Source organism: Vidua macroura, chromosome 4 (assembly GCF_024509145.1).
Source record: "Vidua macroura isolate BioBank_ID:100142 chromosome 4, ASM2450914v1, whole genome shotgun sequence".
NCBI classification, from domain to species: domain Eukaryota; kingdom Metazoa; phylum Chordata; class Aves; order Passeriformes; family Viduidae; genus Vidua; species Vidua macroura.
The window spans coordinates 3,297,954-3,322,247 of NC_071574.1; the positions used below are offsets into that span (position 1 = coordinate 3,297,954).

General features: G+C 42.7%; 1 protein-coding gene across 4 annotated transcripts in view; it reads right to left on the reverse strand.

Annotated features, from left to right (window-relative positions):
• Window positions 1-24,003, reverse strand: part of LOC128806629 (bifunctional methylenetetrahydrofolate dehydrogenase/cyclohydrolase 2, mitochondrial-like) — a 36,626-nt gene extending 12,623 nt beyond the window's left edge. The window contains exons 1-7 of one of the 4 annotated variants that reach the window (XM_053976347.1): window positions 22,792-23,049; window positions 20,755-20,939; window positions 20,318-20,440; window positions 15,726-15,878; window positions 14,900-15,007; window positions 11,077-11,169; window positions 6,957-7,082 (exon numbers count right to left, since the gene is read on the reverse strand). In XM_053976347.1, the coding sequence (XP_053832322.1) occupies window positions 6,957-7,082; window positions 11,077-11,169; window positions 14,900-15,007; window positions 15,726-15,878; window positions 20,318-20,440; window positions 20,755-20,939; window positions 22,792-22,931 (928 nt within the window). In that variant the 5' untranslated portion in view covers window positions 22,932-23,049. Of the gene's footprint in view, window positions 1-6,956; window positions 7,083-11,076; window positions 11,170-14,899; window positions 15,008-15,725; window positions 15,879-20,317; window positions 20,441-20,754; window positions 20,940-22,791; window positions 23,050-23,748 lie in introns of those variants that run through there. The other 3 variants (XM_053976345.1, XM_053976344.1, XM_053976346.1) reach the window with 3 other exon arrangements.
• Between the last annotated feature and the right edge of the window lie 291 nt (window positions 24,004-24,294).

Consider the following 24,294-nt stretch of genomic DNA (forward strand, 5'->3'; position numbering starts at 1 on the left):
TTGGTAAGGGGCAATTTTTGCCCATGTGACCTGGGTGACCAGCTATCCCAGGAACATCTGGGTGACATGAGGTCAGGATGAGCCCAGGAGAGCAGCACGGATGTGCATCACCCCCATCTGTCAGCTGGGACACCGCACCTGCAATATCCAGGAGAGCTACGGAAGCTGAGGATGTCATTCTCTAGGTAAGGAGGTGACACCCTGCAACTCTGTGTTCCTGAAGAACAGCATGCAGAGCAACTACTGCCATCAACAGCAGAGCACCAGCTGTAGCCAAGTCACCTAGACAGTCCCTGTCCCACACATGACAGAGGACACACAACTGATACCACGAACTGTTTCAAGCATCAGCATTTTTTTATTCCCCAATACAACCTTTTCTACCTTGCTTCTCACATGCATGACACCTGTGTGGTCTTTTACTCTTTTGTGAGTGGTCAAAGCACCTCAGCATTCCTGCTCCTTTTCCTTTAATGATGGTCACCTGTTTTACACAGTTGCACCCCGTTAGGGATGAGGCTCAGCCACAGCCCCATTCAGTATGTCCAATAATCTGTTCTCCTACAACACATCCTAAAGAGACACCCTGAGATCATAGAAAGAAACTTAAAACTGGACAGGGAGAGAGTACAATTTTCTGTTTGATTTCTTTTTCTGCTTCACACTACAAAGACAAGTTTCCTTCAAGAAAAAATACATTTCTAGTGGCAAATTTCCCAGTGTAATTTCAGCCATAAACACACAGTTCCTCCAGAAAAGACTTGTTATTTTTTTCAAAATCAGTTTTACTAGAATGCCTACTTTAAACCAGGATGCCAAGGGGCAGGTTTTTTGCGAAGTATCACAACAGAAAATCTTACTGATGAATTAGTTCCAACCATTAGCCAGGTTAGACCACTCAAATCCAGTGTACACCATAAGTGCATTTAAGTTAACCTGTTTCTATGAGGAATTCATATAACACAGCAATAAATTCTGGCTGGATCTTGTTATCTACTGTGCAAAATGCCATCGACTGGAATTGCAGGCTGTTTGCAAAGGAATTCTGCTCAACTTTGTAGGAACTCACCTTGTTAGTACTGACAGTCAGGGTTTTTTTAGGGCACCACCATGAGAAGCTTTTTTGTTTGTTAGTTTGGGGTTTTTTTGTCTTGCTCAGTAATAACTTCTCGGTAACTCATTCCCCACTTTCAGAAGCTTTGCTTTTTCAAAAGCACACACAGGAGACAACTGAGCGAGCATAAATGACACAAACACAGTCAATTCTACTGAAATCCCTACAGAGCAGACTCTGCCTGGCTATGAGAAGAGATTAAGAAATGGAAAACTAGGCACCTGGCTTTGAAACAAACAAGATCACTTGCTACCGCTTGAATTATATTTATCTTGAATCTCTGGAATCTATGTGGTGCTTAACTGGCAGGAATAAGAAGGTCTCACAAAAAGAACTATTACAAAAGAATTTGAAAAATTAGACATTGGAGGTTTTGGGAAATGATATTTACTAGATTTAAGGAGCCGAAGGTAAATGAAATTAATAAAATGCTGTGTGAACCTCCCCCATGGCAGGGAACTCACAAGAGCATTTGCAAAGATAACAGCAAATATCTCACTAAACTGAAGAACAGAAGATCAACCCTCATTGAGGAGAGCTGGTAAACTCAACCAGGAGGTTTTTAATTACTCTGCTGACTGGCAGCACCAGATACACTCTTAAAATATATGCAAAGGAAGTCGAGTTACAATGTGGTTTTTCAGATATAAAATTCAACAAATTAATTAAGATGTCATATGACAGTTACTCTCAATATTCTCAAACACAAACAATTAACCTTTTTAATAGTCATACTATTTTGAAGTACCTCCCATTTTAGAATGGTGCTTACAGTTAATACAGTTACTATGAATTCTTGGATTAATGTCATAATTATTGAAATGTATCCACATCTGAAGAAAACACAGCCATTAACACAGAAAACACTGTAGGCACTTTAAACTGAAATATGTTGGTTTCCATGGCAATGTTACCTACCTCTTTTTGTGGTGTTATTCAAACTACTCCAACCTTACCTACAAAGAGGACAACCCACAACCAGACCGTGCCTTTCCTCAAGAAAGCCTTCCATTGCCTGTCAGGCACAACATGCATTGCCTGTGGTGTTAGTAACTGTACCCAGCAGGAAACACACAGAGCACTGTTTTCCCAAGTTGTTGGTGAATTCCTCTGCCCATATTCTGCCACTATGGAAATCCCTGCAGGTAGGCATGGCAGAAGCCGAATTTTGTATCAGTTAGCATAAAACCACCCAGACAGCTTATGCACAAAAGCTGATCCCAAGTTTTGAACACACAACAGGTGTCTGTGCTGGGGAAATTAGCATCTGATATGTTTCCATTGGTAAGAGTAAATACAGATATGGTAAGTGCAACTTTCCAAGATGAATGCCAGCAACCAAAGGGGGAAGATAGCTTGGCCTCAAAAACATCAATAGACTTTCCTGATCAAGTGAAATAGGCCAAAGCACAGTTCTCAGACACCACGTAAATGTGTGACTGATCTCATGTAGGCAGGTGAGGGGTTGTGCTGTCAGTTCCATCAGGTCCTGCTTCTCGGGAATGAAATAACTTTGTTCACAGCTTCACTCCTGCTTTCTCCAGATGGGTGCTGGTCTCCCAGGCCTTCCCCTGACAGTCTGGAAAATGCAAATTAGATGCCTATGGGGGAGGAGCTGCTATTTTGCAGCTTCTGTAGAACCTTGAAATCTTCCTTTGATTCTTCAGAAGAAATGTAATGTAGATTGTTTCCTTGAAAAACAGGATCCACTGCTTGGGAAACAGCCCTTCATTCCTAGGTTCCTTTAAAGCTGAGGACATCAGACACCTAATAGGGTTAATCACACAAGCCAACGGCAAGTCTCAACCTGAAGGCAGTTCTGGGTCTTCTGCATCTGCATTAAGTGATGCAGAGTAATTCCTGCCTAAGCACTACCTAAGTTTCCACACAGCTTTACGAGTCCCTGTAAAGCTACACCAGATCCCTGCAGCACTGCCCAAGTGTGAAATCACGTGCTCAGCAGCCACACTAGATATCCCATGTTCTGCTCCACACGTTCTGGGATTCGTCTCACTGCACACTGTAGGATACCAACCAGCAAGCACTTACCCCATTGCTCAGAATTCCTTCTTTTTCTTATCCTTGTTTCTCTTATTGCAACTATTTTAACTGCAATCTAAAGGAAAACCAAGGAATTAAGGCGCAGTGCTGTAATTCAAACAGTGTGTATCGGTAACACCCCTGTACAACAGCCTCTTCTGTGCAGGAGAACCTTGACTGGCCATGCAGCCGCTCACTGACTCCAGTTAGCCAGCAGCCTTCCGGCTTCTGTCATAGCCTAACACCAACCTTCTGATTGATTCCTTGCAGTCATAGAGCACTACAGGCAACAGCTCCTCTAAGGTCAGCAGGGCAGCAATATGGAAAAGGGATCACACAGACTGGGCTCTTCTTCATGACAAAATAAATACCAGATCTTCAAAATCAACTGAGAAAGGAAGTAACTAAAGTTATAGCAAAAGCACCTGGAACATCCACATTCTGTTTTCGTGACCACTGTTTGGGAAAACTGCACAGGAAGCTAATCTGGAAAGGATTCAATGAGTAAGGTGCAGCTTATAGCCAGCCAGGTACCACAGCGAACGCAGAGAGGCAGCAAACACCATCAGCTGCAGCGGCAGTCACAGAGCCCAGGCTTCCTGCATACTGCTGCAAAGGTACACTGCTTCCATCAATTAATTGGATTTGAAGATTGTGGTGGGCAATCTCATTCAGAGAAAATGCATAATATAGGCCCATCACCTTGGACCCACATCAATTACTTGTTGGGGATCTCTCTTCTGCTCTTCAGCACTGCAAATCCCTCCCTGCTCATGGTGGCACCAATTTTCCAGAATCTCTGTCATACTGCCAAGTCAGAAAGAAGAGTTCTCCTGTGCAAAGCCCTCCACTCATATCACAATTGTATCACCAAACCAAGATATTACACAAAGGATTTCTTTTCTACATAGGCATCTAATGAAGACTCAACAACCAGCATTGCTGTTTATCAAAAATAAGGAATTAATTGTAAAGAAATACAAGCAACTTTGGTTTCATTGGTATTTCCAGTTCCACTTGCAAAGGTGAGCTACTACTGTGGTGTGTTACTACCCTGCTCTACCAGTTACTCCTGGAAACGATGCTCCACCCAAAAGAGCTGTTTCAGCTAAATGTTCTGGGTAAGTTGTTGCTTTATTCCACGTTCCTGGTCCTTGCAGCCCTCCTCCTCCCTTGGCATTACAGCTGCGGCAACAAAAGCGTATATAACAGGGCCAAGCTCACCCACACATGCACTACATGGCTCACAGAAACAGATCTCCCTTTCTGTCACTGAAACTTGCTGCCCAAAAGCAGCTAAAATGGTGCTGGGGATCACATACGGATGCCATCACTTGTCCTCCTTCCTGGCACTTCACTCTTCCTCCTGAGGCTCCCAGAAGCCAATACAGCTGGAGTAGAGATTTTGGCAAATTCTTAACATAAACAGGTACTCTCCATGTGCTGTGGTGGTTTTACATGGAGACCTGCACGTGCAGTTGAATATATCGCTGCAGGCTGGGTATCTCAGTGCTTTGCAGCTGACCTCCACATGCACAGTGTTCTCCTGTCTTGCTCTTTTAGATACCTTGGAACTGTGCAGTCAACTATTCCTGACCAAACCACTATTGGTTTTTGACGTGCACACAGTTTGGAACGTCAAAATAAAGAGGACATGTAGAGACACAGGAAATGGCAAATGCTGTTTAAAGGCATTCCATAATTTTTGCAAATGTGTATGCTGAATTTAACAAAGACACGAAAAAGAAGAGCTGAAATGCATCCTTTTGTTGTTAAAGATATAAAAATAACTTTCACCCTCTCACCTACCTTGCAGAGATTAGAAGATGGGATCCAAGTACTGGCAAGATAAGCAACTGAATCAAAACACCTTCCACCCACCTAATAAAATTAATTTCCACTACAGGAACATTTCAGCCAGATGACCTGGTGAAGGAAGCCATTTCCATCTATTTTGGTAAATGACTTTTGAACTCTGATTGCCCACAGCTGAATTTTTCTCCTAAAGAAGTGGACGAAGAGACAATAGATACTGGTGGGCTATGTGATGTTACACATGCACCACATGTCATGCTAGCCATTTATGTGCCCGGCCTCAATCTGCAAAAACTATTTTGATTTAGGCTTAAATACAGATTCAGCCAAGTGATCAAATGGGGGAAAAGGATAAAATTATTTGCTACACAAACATGCTGGCTTCTTCCATTTCCTAACTGCCAGATCAAGTACTTGGCAAGGGTGGTTTACTTGCTAGAGTTCAGAACTGTATACACTGGGATGTTTTTTGTTGCTGTTAAAGATTTAGTGAAACTTTCACCGATACCAATGAACCAACAACAACTTCCCTTTGGCAATGCACAGTGAAATGCTACTTGTAACTGCAGTGGCATAATCCAAGCTAAAGTTCCTCCCTCTTTTTTGGATCTTCCCTCCCCCCAGGTAAAATCTCGAGAACAACCCACAGCAGACATGATGAGACAGATACAGCACATTGCTGAAACTCTGAATCACAGCCTTGCCACTGAATCTACACCTTTATTGCAGGCATAAGGTCCCGTGTTTGAAGAGAAACAAACAAGAAGGATGCAGGTTCACGTTCCTCAAAGTTACAGCTTTTGTATTCCCATACCTGCTAAAGCTAACTAAACACCCAAAAATGCTCTGTACTGTAGTTCAGCTCTGAAAACAGAAAATAGAACCTTTTATTTGTGATACCACAAATCCAGGCAGGATAAAATAAAAAAAAAAAAAACAAAAACCACTTTTCAACCTGCCCTCCAAAGATTCCTTTTCCTGGTGCTCTGTTGCACACATCCAGTTACACATTTCCAAACACATTCCAAGACAGTCGCTCAGCTACACTCACTCAGGTAATTTCACAGACTTTAACAGACAGGTAACATGCATGATGAGTAAAAGCAGCAGGGAACTAAGTGAGTGATGTAATTACAAATACACACAAGCTGGCTAAAACCATTCTGAATATAATTAAGCTTTGAAACATTATGCCAGCCAAGATGTTAATAACTGTGAAAAAAACATGTGGGTGATTTTCATACTTATCAAAATAAGGAACTGTTGAGAACCATTAATAATGTGGGTAAATGCTGTCTAAGCTTCCCACACTCAACCCTGCCAATAAGTGCAACAATCCTGCTATTCCAGTCTGGAGCTCCTCCAGAGCAGAGACATTTAATCAAGTTACATTGTGAACTTGCTCTGCAACAAGTTAAACATAAGAAGATCAATATGTAGCAACAATTTTTATGTTAGGCTTGCCTGGACCAAGATGTTAAGCCCTTTTAGATGAACCCACATTAAACTTTAGCATAAAGGGTATTTCTAAAGCCAAGTTAACATGTACAAAGACAAGTGTAGAGAAAGAGTGCAAAAGGAGGCTTTGAGAAGCTGTGGTTTAATTATAATTGCTATGAACAGCAGGAGACCCTAAGCTTGACAAAGAGCAGAAACTGTTTTCAGTGATTATTTTCCAAACTTTTCTTAAACTCAAAGGATTAAAGTAACTGGACACAAGCACCTTCTACACCACTGCCAGAAGAGCTCATCTGTATCTCCTAAGGGTTGCTGGTACCTATAATTGAAAGCAACACTTTATATCCTAACATAAAATTTCTTGATAGCAGATAGATTTGTGTTCTTATTTAAGTAAATAAATTATAAAAAGTTGCTGAAAACATTGTCTCATTTGAGACACTGCCTAGCCCAAAAATTTACCACGAGTGAATTCTACAAACTTTAATATATTTATCCAAGTGATTTGTATAAAGAGAGTTTCACTGACCTTCAAAGTCCACATCCCCAACTAACTTGGTTTTTCCTGTAAGAGGATCATGGATATGGTTGATGCCTACGTCAATCACAGCAGCACCTTCTTTGACCATATCAGTTGTAATCAACTTTGGGATACCTGGAATCATCAACACATTTAATTAGCCTGGCCAGGTAGACTGAGGTTATCAGTTTTGAATTATATCAAGGGGTGTGCATGCATAGCTATGCATGCACAAAATAGAATTCTTTCCATTGAATATTTCTTCATACAGGCCACACTGAACACAACTATTCCTCAACTGCACACAGTTTGTAACTACTACAGGAAAGAGGGAAAAAAGCCACAAAAAACATCCCACCAGAAATTGTGCTATGGGATTGGTTTTGGATCAAAAAACATACAACCATGAGGCAATTTGAGCTGTTACAGTAACCCCAGCAGACAACACTGATCTTCCACAGGGACAATACACCATTTCTTGCTCTTTACAGCAATTTGTGTGACCTCTGTACTTGACCTGGGAGACCCAGCCTGGGCTCCTGCACACCTTGTGGGCTGCATTTCTGAGGCATCCTGGGGTAGGAGTTTTTTGCTATTAAGAAATTCCAGCTGAAACAACCACAACAAGCCACCTCAGCTTTTTCATATGCAACATATTCCTTCAGCACATTTAAATGTGAAGCATCTTGATATTCATCACGAATACGTGCCTCAGTCAGGACCCAGAAAACCTAAAAGGTCACTTCAAAGTCTAGATAATGAAATGTATCCACAGCTGTATGACTCCAGTCAGGAATTTCTTCCCTACCATGCAACCTCCAGCTTTCAGTAATGGGAATTTCCAAACTAAACATTACAATTCACCTTGCTTCTTGAGCATTTCCACCAGTTTTTTGTTTTGAGAGGAACGTTAGAGTACCTTCAAAAAGGGAGTCTAAACTCCCCTCTCCCCATGAAAGCAGCTTTCTCTCAGGTGGGGAGAAGACAAAAAGGAAAAGAAACCAAATCCATACAGTTTGAAACTGCAGTTTTTTGGGAGGGAAACACTGGTGTACAAGGCTCTGGCTCCATGTGCAGTGCTAGAGCACTTAGTCATTTGGATACAGACAATACTACAACATTCTTGGCTCTCCATTTCTCAGTCACCCATAAGATATCCGCTTGAAACTCTGCTTCTCATGTTGAGCAAGCCAAGATCTCACATTCTTTCCTAGCCCCATTTGATAACATCTGACTGCATCTCCTTCATCCCCCTCTGATGTCATCCATGGCAACCCGGCTGGTAATTGGATAATGCCTCAGCCTTATGGGGGTAAATGATCTGTGTGTGATAGGGCTGGATGCATATTAATGGAAGCTGCACAGTTACACCCTTTGTAAAATGGTTTGATAATAAGCCAAATACTTAATAGCAACAAATGAACTAACCCCCAAACCAAATGAGCGTATGTACCTACTTAAGCCTACTTTACATACCAAGTAGGAAAGGATAAACATAAGAGCACCTTTTCCTAAAATGCACTGGCTGAAGAATATGGGAAAAGCATTTATGGGTAATTTTTGTAGAAAATTATGAATCACATTTTAAACAAAGGAAAAACAAGGCCCTATCTAATCCGAGTTTAGGTGCAAGGACTGTTAAACAGCCAATTTCTAAGAATGCTAAGCAGAATAAAGGGTCTAATCAACCAGCACTTCCTACACAAGACCATCACAGATCATGTCCCAAGGGATGGCACAAGTAGTCCAAGCAGAAGATCAGCTGGCATTTGGCACAGCCATTACTTTTTCTCTTTACCTCCTCCCCAGACGTAGCAGGCATATGAGCCCTGTTTCTCTCAGCAGACTGGAAAGCCCAGAGAGCAGGAGCAGCAAGCTCACTGGTTCAAGAGTCCTGCTGTTTCCATCACTGCCTCACCTTTCCTGAGGTGGCCCTAGGAGCACCGCTGGATGAAGCTGCACTTACACTTCTGCCATGGGGCTGAGCTAATGGCAAAAAGAACAGACACCATGGGATGTCTGTATAGGCAAGGATAGCAGGCCAAGATGGGTAACCCCTGTGGTGAGATACAACGGGTCAGGTGTGCTTAACAGGAAACACAATGCCTTGGATAGAAATCCAAAAACTGTGCGGTATTGAAAGAGATTTTAGGGAGGGGTAGGCTGGACAAGAACAGCGTTGGTGGAACTTAAGATGCAAGGAGTTGGCTAGGAACAAAAAGGAAGGAATAAACTGCGTGGATAGTTACAATCCAAATAAGCAGGAAAACTGGTGCCCCAAGCCTAGGGGCAAATGAGAGCCAGCAGAAACAAATCTTCTCACATTCAGGAGTAACAGAGAAAAGAAGCACCTGATTTGAAGTATTACCAAAACCATGAACGCAAGTGAACAGGACAGCACTTTGAGGTGGAGCACCAGATCAGAAGAGACTCACTGGGACAAGTCACCAAACAGGAGTCAGGATGCAGATGGCTCCTGTAAAAGTACTTCACAGGAAAAGGAACCTTGGTCTTCCATGCAGGCACATGCAAAAAAAGCTCTTTTCCATTTGCATATCTTCTGCAGTGGCATGTAAAATCACCTGTTCCAACCTGGCAAGGTACAAGTTGCAAGAAAGGTAACACTCACTGAATAGATCACCCATTTCCGGGGAGTGTGTGATCCCAGAAGTAAAATGTGCACAGTTCTCATGTAACAAAAGGAAGCTTGGAGTGATTCCACCTTTCTAAAGCACAACTTTCCCCAGAGCACCCACCAGGGCAGGGCTGCATGCTGTTTGCATAACCTAGCCCTAGGTTTTTTCATCATTCCAAGTATATCTCAAGTTGTGTAACAAGTGTTGTATCATGCTCCTGTTACAAATGACACAGGGAAATAATGTGAAAGGTAAACATGGCTGAATTGCTACTGGACCATTTAACTCCAAGCATAAACAATGACAAACCATGTTCAGCACAAAAATCTGAAGCAATGATTAAATTGGAAGCAGTGAATTTGGATGAAAAGTTAGTGATTTATTTCCAGTTAGCACACCATTGCTATCTTTTATTCATAGTGGTGAATTCTGGTCAGGCCCACAGTTGAACAATTAGATGGGGGACAAATAAGCTGTTTCTTACTCCTGGCCTGCCTTAGGAAAGAGGCAGTGAAGTTAAACCCTGAAGGAAAGGGCATCTCACTTCACTAGGAAGTGACAAACTTTAGACAGCTACCTGTCTGCGTTCATCTAGAAAATACATAAGGAAGTCTCGGGTCTTGAGGATGAGAAAGAGGGGGGAAAGGGAGCAGAAGAGAGCAAAGACACAATCCTCTTGTAGTCCTACAAAACGGTACAAGAGAAGGATGATATCCCTGAGCTGCAAAGGGACCCAGAATTTTACCAAGGTTATACTAAGTTGGGTCGTTCAATTTTTAAAAATTAATTTGTAGTTCTACCTCTAATACCTGTAAACAAATAACCAAGGCTGCTTAGAAGCAGAGTTCCGCCTGTTTCTTTGGGACAACTCTAAGTGTATCAGTTCACATTGCTTTAAGAGTACAGACACTGATCTTTCAGTCCCCTTCCTCTAGGCAATTACCATTGTCTTTCTCTTGACAGGGTAATTGTAAAAGAGAAAAAGCCCCAGCCATTAGTAACATAGGTTACCCAAACATCCAGTTAATTTGGCAAGGTTGGCCTTAATTCTAACAGCAGGGGAATAATACCGTGGGTTTTATGAATGCAGGCTCCAGCTGATTTAAAGAAACCCTCCTGTCAAAATTTAAATGACTCATGATTTTTCCATGGCACAGAGAATGTTTTAATTTACATAATTATACCTGTATAAACTATACACTGACTGGTTCCCAATCTTGAGTTCACTCTGAAGTCTCCCTAAGGGAAAGGTGTCGCATGTGACGAGAAACAGTTTATGAGTCTGCAAACGTGAAGGGCAAGAACAAAGAGCCAAATCACTTGCCCTTCCTACAGTGAGAAATCCTACCCAGTGCAACACCATCAGTGAGCATGAGCACTGATTATTCAGAGAAACATGAAAGAGTCAGTGCCACAGACATAGACTGCAAAAGTCCTCTTTTTAGGTTTGAAATGCTGCAATTGGAGTATTGACACCAACCAACCAGTATTACCTGCAGCAACTATTACTATGTCAGCAAGCTGCGTATGGATCTTGAGCTGCTCTTTTGGGGTGTATCTGTGAGTAATGGTCACTGTAGCATCACCTGAAACAGAAGAGAAAAACAATTAATTGTTAAATATGAAATGCTATAAAAAGTACAGCATTTACCTTCAGGCACAAATTACTTACTTTCGTACATTAACAACAGAACAGATTATCAGATTTGTCTTGGGACATGATTTTTAAATCATAGGCAGAGCACTCACAACACTTGCTGCTCACACATATGAAAAAACACTTCTCTTAAAAATTCTCCCAGAACAAATTCATTCATATACTGTGGACTGAATTCCCTTCCACAGGAAGGTAAGCCCTTGCACGACTTCATTATGTTCAGTGGAACTCCACAAAGCAAACCCAGCACAGAATCCAGTGTCTGTTTTATCAAGCCCAGTTTGTAGAGGGTGCCACAAGACTCAGCTGTCTGCCACACACGAAAGCTTCAATACAAGACCACCAGTAGAAGCATAAGAAGCACACATTCTTCTGCTCCTGCAGAATAAACTCCCCTGGTTAGACATGAAAAAGCCTTGTGCTGTTTGATGGAGACACTGAGAAGAGACCACAACATGAAGAGTCACAGGGAGATGGTCCAAAGTCTCCTACTGCATCCAACAGCAGGAGTGGTACTCCCTCAAAGACTGCCCAAGCAAGCAGCAAAGAGAATGGCTCTCAAAGAAGATTCCTTCCAACCCTCTCAATTTGTACTATATTATTTGCAATGTACTGCAATTATTTGTACTATACAGTGTTCAGGTGTTACATACCCTCATCTCTGCCTTCCACTCATCACAGACACCTAGGCCATGTTACTTGCAGTTAAATGAAAACCTTTTGCCTTCTCAGACATTACCATCACAACTGCTTCCTAAGGAATGTGTCTGGCTGGTCTAATCTGTGTCTCTCATCTTATTAACTCTCTCAGGCATCTCATCTTCAACCTTTCTGGGCTCTGGCTTCTCTGCTCTTTCCCCTCACTTTTTATCCCTCTTCTTCAGGCTGTGCAGTGCACATCATCTCCCCAAGACAAGCAGATCAAAACATTTGCAAATAACAAAAACAGAAAAGTACAGGCTTGAAAAAAAAATAGAGGAGTCTACCAATACCTGCTGTAAGCCAAAGAACTAGGTCTTGCCCAAAATCACAATCATTACTCAGCAGAAAGGTTGAGAAAAACCAATGGATAAAATCCAGAGTTACAAGGTTACCTCTGAGGAATAAAATTGGTGCTAATTTGCCTCTAAGATTTTAGTGAGGAATGTGTCTGCAATCAACTCCTGAAACCAAGTAATTGCTTTCACTACCAAAAAGGAAAGGAGAACAGGGGGGGAAAAAAAAGCCCCTACCTTGACAACAGCAGTCCAGAAGCTTACAGACACCTCAGGGGAGGTTTTCCATTTATTTGTGATCATGCCCAAACAGAAAATAAACAAATATTTTTATACTGCTACTTCTGCTGAAAGAAGAGGAATATATTTAACAATTAAGATTCCACATGATACTCCCAAGTCAATTCCCTAGCTTACAAAACAGAGATAGTCCCTTGACCTGCCTACACAGAACATTATTTATTTTGGAAGGGGTTCACATAGCTTTCCCATCTGATCAGATATTGCCACCTGCAGGACATGAGTGTACCTACATATGAAACATCACAAATTAAGACAGTCCCCAACTTCGAATTTTTGATCATGATCTAGAAAGAAAATAAACCAAAATGCACAACAAAGATAGTACCATACACACCCACCTCTTGCATCAATTTTCAATTAAAAAAGAAATAATCAAATCAACCCAGTCACTGAAAAAAACTCTTTCTTGACTGATAACCTGAGAAAGTTCTTTTTCAGCATTCCATTGTAGGTTTTCTCTGCTCCCTATACTCCTGAGTTTAAGTTAAAAAAAAAAAAAAGAAAGCTGAAACCGTGGCCTGGCCTCCCTTCCTTTCCACACACCATCCAGGCCAATCTCTTGCTGCCTACAGCAGAAGCAGAAATTAAACCCAAGTGCAGAAGATGAACCTGATATTCAAGGAGAGCCCCATCTGTGAATGAAGGAGGAAAACTCCACCAGATCACCCCAAATACAAAAGTATTTCTCATGTGCACAGCATACACACAATGGCAGCTCATTATCAGAGAAGTACACGTCCCCTTGTTTTCTCATTGCCAGCTGCTTTATATGTGTGCCAACACTCAGCAGACTGAAAAACTAGAAAACTACCTGAGAAATAAATCCAGTTCTTCAGATTAGTCAAAGATAACTCCAGTGCATTAATTCTTTCTGTATCTAGGCTCCAGTGTCAGTAAGGGACTATCTGAACATTCTTCTGTCCCTACACCACATATGTGACATACTTAGAACCACTGGCAATGCCAGCAAGCAGGGTTGCAAGCGAAGTCTTCTGACATGGCAGGAACCAAAACATTGGCAGAAGACCATGAAGCACCACAAAGATCTCATGGACCGGCCCACAAAACAACCCACACTACCAGACAGTCAAAGAGAAACTAGAAACCCAGGATACAAGACAAAAACTGAGCCATGGATCCAATCCACTCAAAAGCTGGAAGCTGCAAACAGTATTTAATAACAGCTAAAAACTGCCCAAGTAGCTGGTGAGGGTCTTGCAACAAGCTGCTGAAAGCATCACAGGTCACTAGGTCTTCTCATTGCCAAGTGGGAAACATGTAAGTAGTTTGTAACATGACTTTGTGCTCTACCAAGCCTACTTCAAACATCAGCTGCACTGCCAATAACAAATGTCATCCAGTATTTGCAGCAAATGGCAAAAATGCTACTAATTTTCATGGGAATGAGGATGAGACCATAACTATACACCAATGGTAATTACAATCCAGGCACTGAGAGAAGCTCCAAATAGCAACTTTCCCACACAGGCTGAATGGATAAACCAACTCTGTGATTAGTATAAAGCTTTTAGTGTTTTATTATATTAATAACAGATTTCACTCTGCTCCAATTAAATAGGCCTGGGATTAAATGTCCATGTTTACCTCATTTGTACACACCACCACAGCAGTTTCTAACATCAAAATGGAGTCACAAAAGGGCAGCATTCTATCTAAACTATATTTGTTTTAATTTCTACAGCACAATTATAGCAGCACATGTAGGATTCTGTAATTAGAATTACTTTAAAATATTTCCACCACAGCACTCAATCTCCAGGGGGATATAAACTGCACTGCAGAAATATCCCCCAGGCCAAAAAGTAATCATGGTACTCATGCTGAAGAGTTCCTCGGTTGGTCATTTGGGTATTTTCATAAGCAACACCTCACTGACATAGCACAACACAAGGGTCATGACACACCTTTTTGTTTATTCCTAGATAAACGTGTGTGTGTGCACACGTATACATACGTGTACCTGCATGCTCATCTGTGTATGACCAATGAAATCAATATTGAACAAGCAGGAGGACAAGTCATTTAAACAGCTACATTGTATAAACACCACAGGAGCCTCTGCAGCTCAAGGCCTCACTGCCAGTACTACCCTCAAGGACCAGTTGAAATAGCAGCTGTTTCAAACAGAGGAGGAAGTGATGACTGAACAGCAGAAGAAGTCAAGTCCAGAAACTGCTCTCCTGAGAATAAGTCAGGAAGCGTGTTAGGAAATTTATTTCCTTGGTCTGGTTGCAAGTACTGACAAGAGTGGAAAGCTTTCTCTTTAATCTGAGTCCTCTAGTCAGCTTTATTTTCAGGCCTTCACAAATGGAAACATTGGAACAACATTCCTGGACTTACCTCCAGGCCTTTCGTGCTCTCCATCAGTATGTAAAAGCATTGAAATAGGCATTCCAACATTTTTGGATCTTCCAGCTACAAGAACATTTTTTCCAAATGTTTGTATTCCTTGCAGGGAAAAAAAAAAAAAAAGGATTAAAAAATTATACCCCACTATTTTGATACATCTAAACCCTTCTTCTCAATCCCCACAACAATTATTTTGTTGTTGTGGACTGCTGACATCAACACGACTTGAAAATGCACAAGGCTGAATTTGAGGTATGAGCCCACAAAACAGCTTTCACCTTTCACCCTGGAGAAAGAGAACTGGCAACTCATTCAGGTTACCTGAATCACTCTTAGTAAGGACTTAATTTCCTTGCTCCAGCCACAAAGGGAAGCATTTACGTCTACCAGTAAGAACATGTACATTCTAAATAAAAAATTACAACTATTCAACACATAGGCATTTTTTCCCCTTCCAGTACTCAGTTAAGTGCTCCCATTTTTCTTACTTGTTTTTCCCCCTTCTCGACAAGAATTCATGCATCCAATCTTCTATTTGACAAATAGAACAACAGCACAGAAAATTTCCTGCAAAACTATGAAATTCAGAAAATTACTGAAGTGTTTCAGCAAATACTACTGTCTACACTTAACAGTTGTGCTAATGGCACAAGAGCCCATCTACTTGGCAGCTCCTTATTCAGATTAATACCCTAAACATTTGTTCTTCAATCAGCCCAATGCATTTAGATAACATTGACCTTCTACCTCACACCTGAGGTCATGCCTTGTTCATCTCCCAGGATAAGAAGAGTTCCAGGACACGTGAGTCTCTTACCTGTCCGTCTTATGATCTCCCAGACGGCAGCAGCTGTGGCAGGGATTATGGAAGGCTGATCGAGACACAGCCGTCCAACATTCATGATATGGAATCCATCCACATCTTTTTCAGGGGCGATGGCGTTACAGACTGTCCGTTCATCTATGTGATCTAGGAGACACACAGCCCTCAGCTACAGCTCCTTCACTTGTCAGGTGCCCTCAATACATCATAACACAGACAAGCCTGGATCTAGCCAGGGTCATTAATTACTGCTTTTGATCAAATGAACTATACTCCCCCTAAAGGCAATTTCACCTTTTCAAAGAGTTTACTGAAGATTAGGTTAAGGCATTTGTCACAGTGTTGATACAACAGATTCTGTCAAAATATGAGAGCCCAGTACTCAGCTGAGAATGAGGACAGTAAGAAGATAAGAAGAAATGTTTACGGAAGTCACTTCTGCAATGTAGAATTCTTTAAACATGAAGGAGCTCAAAAACCCCAACAAACCACAGAACAGTTATATGCATTTCTCTGGTTTCTAAGCACACAGAGGATACATGAGCTCATTTTTAAACAAATTCATGGAAACCTCAAGCTGAAGTAACTTTGAAGGTCTAGCTTTCCTTTTCCAACGATACTATATTTTTAGTCAACTGTTAATCAGTAGAACCAAAACATATCCTACTTCGTTAAAGAAGTGAGAATACACAAAACTGTTTGATAGTTGTGATCTCAAAACACTGAATATGGCTTGAATGGCATTGCCAGCACATAATTTTGTATTCATATGTACTCATACTGAATATTTTTCATATGCACTAATGATACAGGACAGTTCTGCAACTGCTTAAAGCTTATACTGCATAAACATTAGTGCTGATTATGAAAAAAGGTGTTTGCCAGACCTCTCCCTGCAGAGTTACAAACCCAAGCCTCAACCTGTAATACATAACACCCCAGAGGAACAGCTCCACAAAAATCCCATGCTAACCCAAAAAGCAAACTGTGTTTAATGACTGACCCAAGGCCTGTTGAGAGCCCCAAAGTGGCACTGACTGACCCATGTCCTCACCCAAAACGGCACTGACCAACCCACAGCCTGCAGTAACCTAGACCTGTTGAAAGGTTTTGTCTGGGAGAAAGTCAAGCTGACCACCAGAGTAGGTAGATGGGGAGAAAGCCACTGACCCTCTGTGGCTTTAATGACCAGTTTGTTATTGAACCTCCAGGGAATTTGGGTGCTCCTCCCAAGCACCAGTAAGAGTGAATCAAAGGATCTTCCCCTAACCCTAACAAGTAGGCTGGGGGTTTACAATTTCCATCTCAGAGCAATTGCTTTTTGCATCCCTTACATCACCCATTCTACCCACAGCCTGAACAGAATCCTGCAACTGTGTGGCAAGATGTCCCAGTGTCCAAGTCAGAGAGTACTACAGGAGGTTTAAAAAAAAAAAAAACAAGTAAAGGAAAATAAGCATCAATAAGGAAATTCAGATGTTGCCAGTAAAATATTTTAGACACATAAATAGGATGGTTTAATTTAGTAGGTTTTTGTGGTTTTCCATTAAAAGGAGCTAGATAATAAGATAAGCACGTTGTAGAACTCAAACCATGGTAATCTCCTATTAAGATTTCCAATTAGAAAACCCCCTAGAGTTAAACCAGGCTGCTATGATTTATAATTTAATTCTCCATTTTTTGAGGAGAGCAAGTTTCCTTTTGAATCCTAATGAGAAAAGACTGCGGAAATTAAGATATTAAGTACATTGATGAAAGAGTCTCTTAGAACTGAGACTTGCCTCACAGAGACTGAAAGCAACCATAACCCTGTTTTTATGTCAACTTGGGAATTAAAAAAGAAAACAAAACCAAGAAAGAAATTTGGAGTAACCTATTAAATGGCTTTTGCCAAAGAGAACTTGTTACCCTTAGGCAAGTCAGTTCTTCCAACACAAACTTGGCAGCCATGCTTTTCCTTGTGCCTGGGATGAGCAGAACACTGCTCTGAAAAACACCTCCTCCACACTGTCTTTAGCTTCCCAAAACCAGACAGATAATAGACACACTTATGTAAAAGGGGAAAAAAAAAAATCACGCTTTACATGGATATTTTCCATATTCAAAACTGATTTGCACAATTCCAGAACAGGGTTTAAAGTACTGGGAAGAAATGCAGCTGCACAGTTGGGGACAAGTGAGCTATGGGCCAGAGAAGAGGATTCCACATGCCTTTTTTATTCCCAGAGGAACAAAATAATTTCTTAATTCTCTTACTGTCAGTCTCATAAAACATGAGCTGATACCCAAACAAATTTCCTTGCTGTCATTACAAGCCATTCCTCCTCTCCCTTTCCGGCAAAACTTGCGGGACTACACTGGGCATCACTGGCCAAGCATCCGCACACAGAGAGACTCATATTTACACAATAACTGCCTCTGGTGCTGGCACATGAAAAATAAAGACTGGTTTCAAAAGAGAAGACTAATGAAAATAATATCATAGCAAAAACAGATTTGAAAAAAATACTGTATGGATTTTCATCTTCTCTCTCAAATAGATTAACATTTCAGGGTCATCTCCCAGGCAATTCAAACTAAGATACAGAAAAATCTCCAGAAAACTATCACAAGTAATGCACTCAAAAGGGGCACAGAAAAAAAAAAGTTGTCCTCAAGCAAAGACGACAATCCTCAAAATTAAGTCGCCCTGGCTTACAGTAGTGCAACAGAACAGAGCTACTTCTGATTCCACTTTTAACCCAGTGTTGATCAAAACCCACACTTTATGTGGTTTACAGCAAAAAAGCTCCAAACTCAATACCACAACCTCAATTCTGGAATAAGGGGCCTCCACTAATAAGAGTTTTCACAACTCCTGGGCTTTGTCTCATTCCATTACAAGGCAAATAAAATTTGGAAAACGAGCTAACTTAGCTTTTGGCCCTTTGGTTTATTAAGCTCATTTGAGGAAAAAAAAAAATCAGTTATCTGAGTTACATTGTTATGGAGTAACAACAAAACTCACGGAAAGAGCTTACTGAATATTTCCAGTTCATGACAAGTTGTACATTTAACTCTATTATGCAGACATCACAATAGTGACCAAGTTCTGTTATTGATTAAAATGTTCTAAGGCTTTTCCTAGCACAAGCAACAGCTGTGCCTGTCTGATAGGTTGGATGGAGGCTAATTAGTCATGTAGTTATTATGACAGGTGTATCACAGTTCTTGGGAGGAATTTTCAACCAAGTTTAGAACCAACCCTAATTTAAGGACTTGAGCATTTCAGTGCAAAACCGTCAAACATTTCATCTGACACAGCTAGAATTATCATCAGGCTTTTTTTCTTTTCTCACGTTGACCAGGTTTAAATTCACTACATCTTGAGACTAAAAGAAGTTCTGAACTGTGCACTGATGAAAGTAGACTGCAGTGACCTGATATCCTCCTCATAAATGCATTACTACAAGTGATACCTAACCATTCCCCTGAGTACCCTCGCTAGCAAGACACGTGACACTTCCCACTTTTGGGGAGCACAGCACTGGACTGGGAGTCCAGTGTACAAGCCTGCTTCCTTTGCTACAGGCTTCAGACAGGATGATTCCCATCCCCAGGCTGCCCATGCTCCATCTTTTGCAGTTCTCATCACTGCAATGAAACATTATTATTTACATCACCTGCTGCTGTGAATATCTGTCAGTGGGAGAGATGTTCCTCCAAAGGAAACTGACCACATTCCATCAGCTCCTACACCTTGAAGGCCAGGATGTGGCTCTTTACTTGTGTTACACTTCCACCTTGTGGCAAATTTATTTCAGTACATGCCCCATTTCGGGCAGCTTTCATGTAACACCAAGTGCAAACCCTCCTCATCAGGAACATCGCTGTTTATTAGAAATACCACCAAAGTATTTTTTCCTCCACAACTCTCAGCACCTGCCCCCAGTTTTGCTGGATTATAGATAAAAAACATTTTCAGTTTAGTTCTTTATTTCTCTGCAAGTTTTATCACACCAAAAATACCACTTTGCCAGCTACTCCCCAGTGATATTTCAGTGAAATTTCAGTACAAATTAGGAGAAGGTAAATAAAAAAACCCCAAAATTTAGTCAAAGCTTTTAGGACCTTCCCAAAAAGTTCACCTGCAACATCATGGCCAACAAAGAAAACAAATGTTTAATGTTCAAGGCAAAACCTGGAATCACTATAACAAAGGCTATAGCATGACCTGCTACATAGCATATTTCTGCATGATATAGGGGATGAAAGCATGGAACTCAAGGCAAACCAGTGCAACACACTCAAAAAATAATTAAACTGGATAAATTATGTGAAATGCCTTGAAACATCACTCTAACTTATCATTAAAAAAGGCAAGTTTTACATATGAAATTATTTGCAGAATTTGTTTTCTTCTTGAAAATGAACTGCATATTCAACAAAAAAAAAAAACAAAACAAACACCTCAGCTAACCCTTCATTACGCAGGTCCTCTTTCAAGAGTTTTTTATAGCCCTAAGGGACACTTGCAGCCCAGACCTATTAAACACTTTCCTCTTACATGGACTAGGTATGAGGAGTGGGACAAAGACATCACACACCTGGGAGAGGTAGCTGAACTAATAAACCACTAACTCTGGAATCCTTGTTGAGTTTTACTGTCATATCCAAGAGTTCTTCCTGTGAAATGTCTTTAGGCCTCAGTATGATCTCACTAGAAATGCCTGATAAAAACAAAAGACAGAAGACACGTCAGAATAAGGATACAGAGGGATCAGCTTAGTCTTTTAGTCCAAGAATCTGTCTGATTCTTAAGAACTGTTCCCAAACACTACTTTAAGATGCAAAATGAAACTTACAGCTCCCATTCAAAACACATTAAAATTACTTTCTTCATACATCCATGCAATTCCTTAGGTCCATCAAAGAAAAGGGGGAAGAAACTGCAAAATTTAATTAAGGGGACTCCTCCTGCTTTATTTTTTCCTTTTAAACAAGAGTATCTTGTGCTTACCAACAGAACACTTATATGACATACCCACAGCAGCAGCTGCTTTTATCTTGTTCCTGACATAGATGTGACTGGCTGGATTGTCTCCTACCAATATGACAGTGAGGTGAGGCCTCTGGTTCCCAGCAGATATCCACGATTCCACATCCCTTCGAACTTCTCTCAAAATCTGGTGTGCAAGCTTCGTCCCTGAGATAACAGTTGCTTCGTCACTGTAATGATAAAAAGGCACACAACATTTAGGCATAAAATGTTTCACCAGGAAGAAGACACCTTTAAGTGTGTAATCTTTTAATCATTTTGAACACTACCAAATTTCAAATATTATTCAAAAAACATTAACACACTACAAATCTACATGGGAAAAAAATGCTTTTGCTTTCCCACTTGTCACAGTTGAGACAGCCACAACACATAGAGTGCCACCATACAACTTCAGAATGCTTTCAGCACTCACCCATACAGAGCAACACCATACCTCTTCAGAAGACTCCAAGCACCTACCCAGACAGAGGACCACCACACCACTTCAGAAAGCTGCAAGTGTGTGCTCTTTCTTACTCAACCTTCCATACCCCTCATGGTTCACACATCACACCTGCGTGCCCTCTGTTCCCTTTGTTGACTGGGCAGCACACCTGGACACTCCCTGTCTCGTTACCTGCAATGCTGCTCACCTGCCTGTCACAGCTGTAGCCCGCTGGGGATGAGGCTCGGCAGCAACCCCACTCCCAATTCCACAAACTGTGTGCCTACACCAACTTTCTTATCTGAAAAGCGTGGATGTGCCATCAGTGCACTTGGAAGAGGAGCTCACCAGAGGAGCCACAACTCACCTTCCCAACACACACAGCCAGCCACGTAAACGTACGTGAGCTCCTGCATTTTGGAATGAAACATGAGAATGTTCTTATGCCCTTAGGTTTTACTGGTTTAAGGAAAGTTACCAACTCCCTTCCTCAAATTTCCTTAAAAATTGATTTGACGTAATTTAATTGATTTGACAAAAATTCTTCTTGTCTATGGACCCAGTGACTTTCATGCCACGACACAAACTAAGATCTGCACTGCTATTTTAGATCAATTTGTACTCAAAAACCCTGAGATCACATCCAGCATCACAGCAGGACATGTCCCACACCCCATAAAAACCTCAGGTAAATTATTAGTGCAGGAACATCTGCGTTTTGCAGAACTGGAAAAGAACAGTTACTAGCAGCACAGAACAGAAGTAGGATGTGCACTGGTCCAGAAATACAGCTGTTTCTCCCAAAACTGACAGAACCAATTCTCAATACACAGAACATCCAAGGGGTCAGATGCTTATTTCAATGACTGTTCAGCTCACTCCTCTTTTCATTCTTGAAATCACAAAGATAGTGCTCTCAGCATTGGCACTTGTGATGTGCTGAATCTCTTTAGTCAGCTTTCAGCCAGGTCTTAACACAATTACATATAAATGAAAAGGTTCACAAGCAGGAGCTCAGAGAGACCCTCCCATGCACACCCAGGCAAGAGCTCAGAGCTGCAGTGCTGCAAAACCAGAACCCCTTTGCAGACACCGCAATAAATTAAAGGCAGGGGGTGATTATTGTCAGGACACTCATCCCTCAGCACCAAAGCATGCCCTGTTTGCCACCAAAGGATGAATATATACAGTAATTCTGTATAAATCCCCTGACAGGCCCTTTAAGGTACCAGGAGCAAGCAAACTCGCAGATTCCCCTCAGGGAGGGGGCAGGAAGGTCACATTGCAAGGGCTTCTTCAATTTCAAGGGCACCGCTTAAATCCCCGATGGATCACCAAGGCCAGGGCCACGGCCCGCTCGCCCCGCGTTCTCCCGCTGGTTCTTCCCCGTTTCCCCGGGAAGAACCGCGAACTCAGCGGGGATCGGAGGGCATCCACCCCGAAGGGGGATCGCGGGAGGCCCGAACCCGCTGATCCCTCAGGTGTTTCGCGCCCTTTGGACCCGCCGCGCCAGGAGGGGTATGAGGATGAGGAGGAGGATGAGAAGGAGGGAGGAGCAGAATGAAGAGGAAAAAGATCCGATCGGCGCAAGGTACCTGGCGGCGCTGCGAGGGGAGCTGCTGGCGCTGCGAGTGAGGGTTCGCCACCGCCTCAGGGGCGCCCAGCCCGGGCGCAGCAGCGCGGCAGAGGAGGAGGAGGCGGAGGAGAGGGAGAAGGCTGTGGTGGCCGCCGCCATTTCGGTCGGTCCCCACGGACGGAAGCGCCGCCGCAACCAAGCGACGGGCAGGCGGGGCCACTGCCGGCGGCGGGATCGCGGCCAGAGCGGGCGGAGCTCAGGGACGGGTGGAGCTGAGGGAAGGGCGGACCTGAGGGAGGGGAGATGCTGAGGCACGGTCGGCGTGACAGGGACTCGGAGCTTCAGGGTACAGCAGGAGCCGCGCAAACGGTGCCCCAAACACGGGCTTCGGCTGCACCCTTTGGCTCCCGTGAGCTGCTGTTGCCGTCGCAGTTTGGAGTGGGCAGACACAGAGCTCCACGGGCAAGCATCGCTGCCCCTCATAGTTATTCCCTGCACGCCCGCGTTTTCTAAGGAGGAAGCCTCATGGATTCGCTGGCAACTTGCATATTCGTGACTTCTGTCACGTTCAATTGCAGATTTTATAGCAAAAAATCGCCTGTGCAGAGTGGAAGAAGAAAACAAACCAAGATCTGAAATAGCATATAAAAAGCATACCAAAATAACAACACCACGCTCACCAGCCTACTGACAGCGGGAAAATTCCTTTATAAAGCTGGGAAAAGCTTTGGAAAGATGCGTCAATTTAGTGAGGCTTTATGGTCTGCTATGGTCCTGGCAAGGATGCTGACGAGTTAAATGTTTCCAAAAGGAATGTGACTCAGGTGCTTCCAGGGACAGCGTGCATGCTGGGTTTTAGTGGCTTGCACTTTCTAAAATATTATTCTTATCAAATTATACCCTAGATAAAAACACCCCGTTATCCGGCCGCCCCTCAGCACCGCCCGCCCCTCAGCTCCGCCTGCCCCGCCGCGACCTGGATCTCGCTATCTGTCCCGGCTCTTCCCCTCGTCGCTTGCTTGCGACGCCCATTCCACCCTGTGCGGTCCGACCGACAAGGCTGCGGCCACCACAGGCTTCTTCTTCTCCTGCTCCGCGCCGCTGTTCCCGGGCTGGGCAACGCTGAGGCGCTGGCGAACCTTCCTTCTCCTTCCTCCCGGCGCCCCGGGCCGGCTGCAGCGCCAGCAGCGCCCTTCGCAGCGCCGCCAGGTACGCGGCGCCCGTCGGGGAGTTCTCCTCCTCGCTCCTTCCTCCTCACCCTCCTCACCCTCCTCGTCGCCCTCACGCTGCGGCGGGAAGCGCGCGGCGGGCGAAAAGGGCGCCAAACGCCTGAGGGGACGGCGAGGAACATTTTATCAGTGTTTGGTGGGAGACCGAACGTGGCACAAAGGTTCTGGTATTACTTTTTTTAGAAAGGAAATGCAGTAAGTATCAGTAAAAGCGGTGATAAGCATTTATAATGCCATTCTCAAATATTACTGGATCATTTAGATGCATGTTTTCATGGAGAAACAAGGAAATA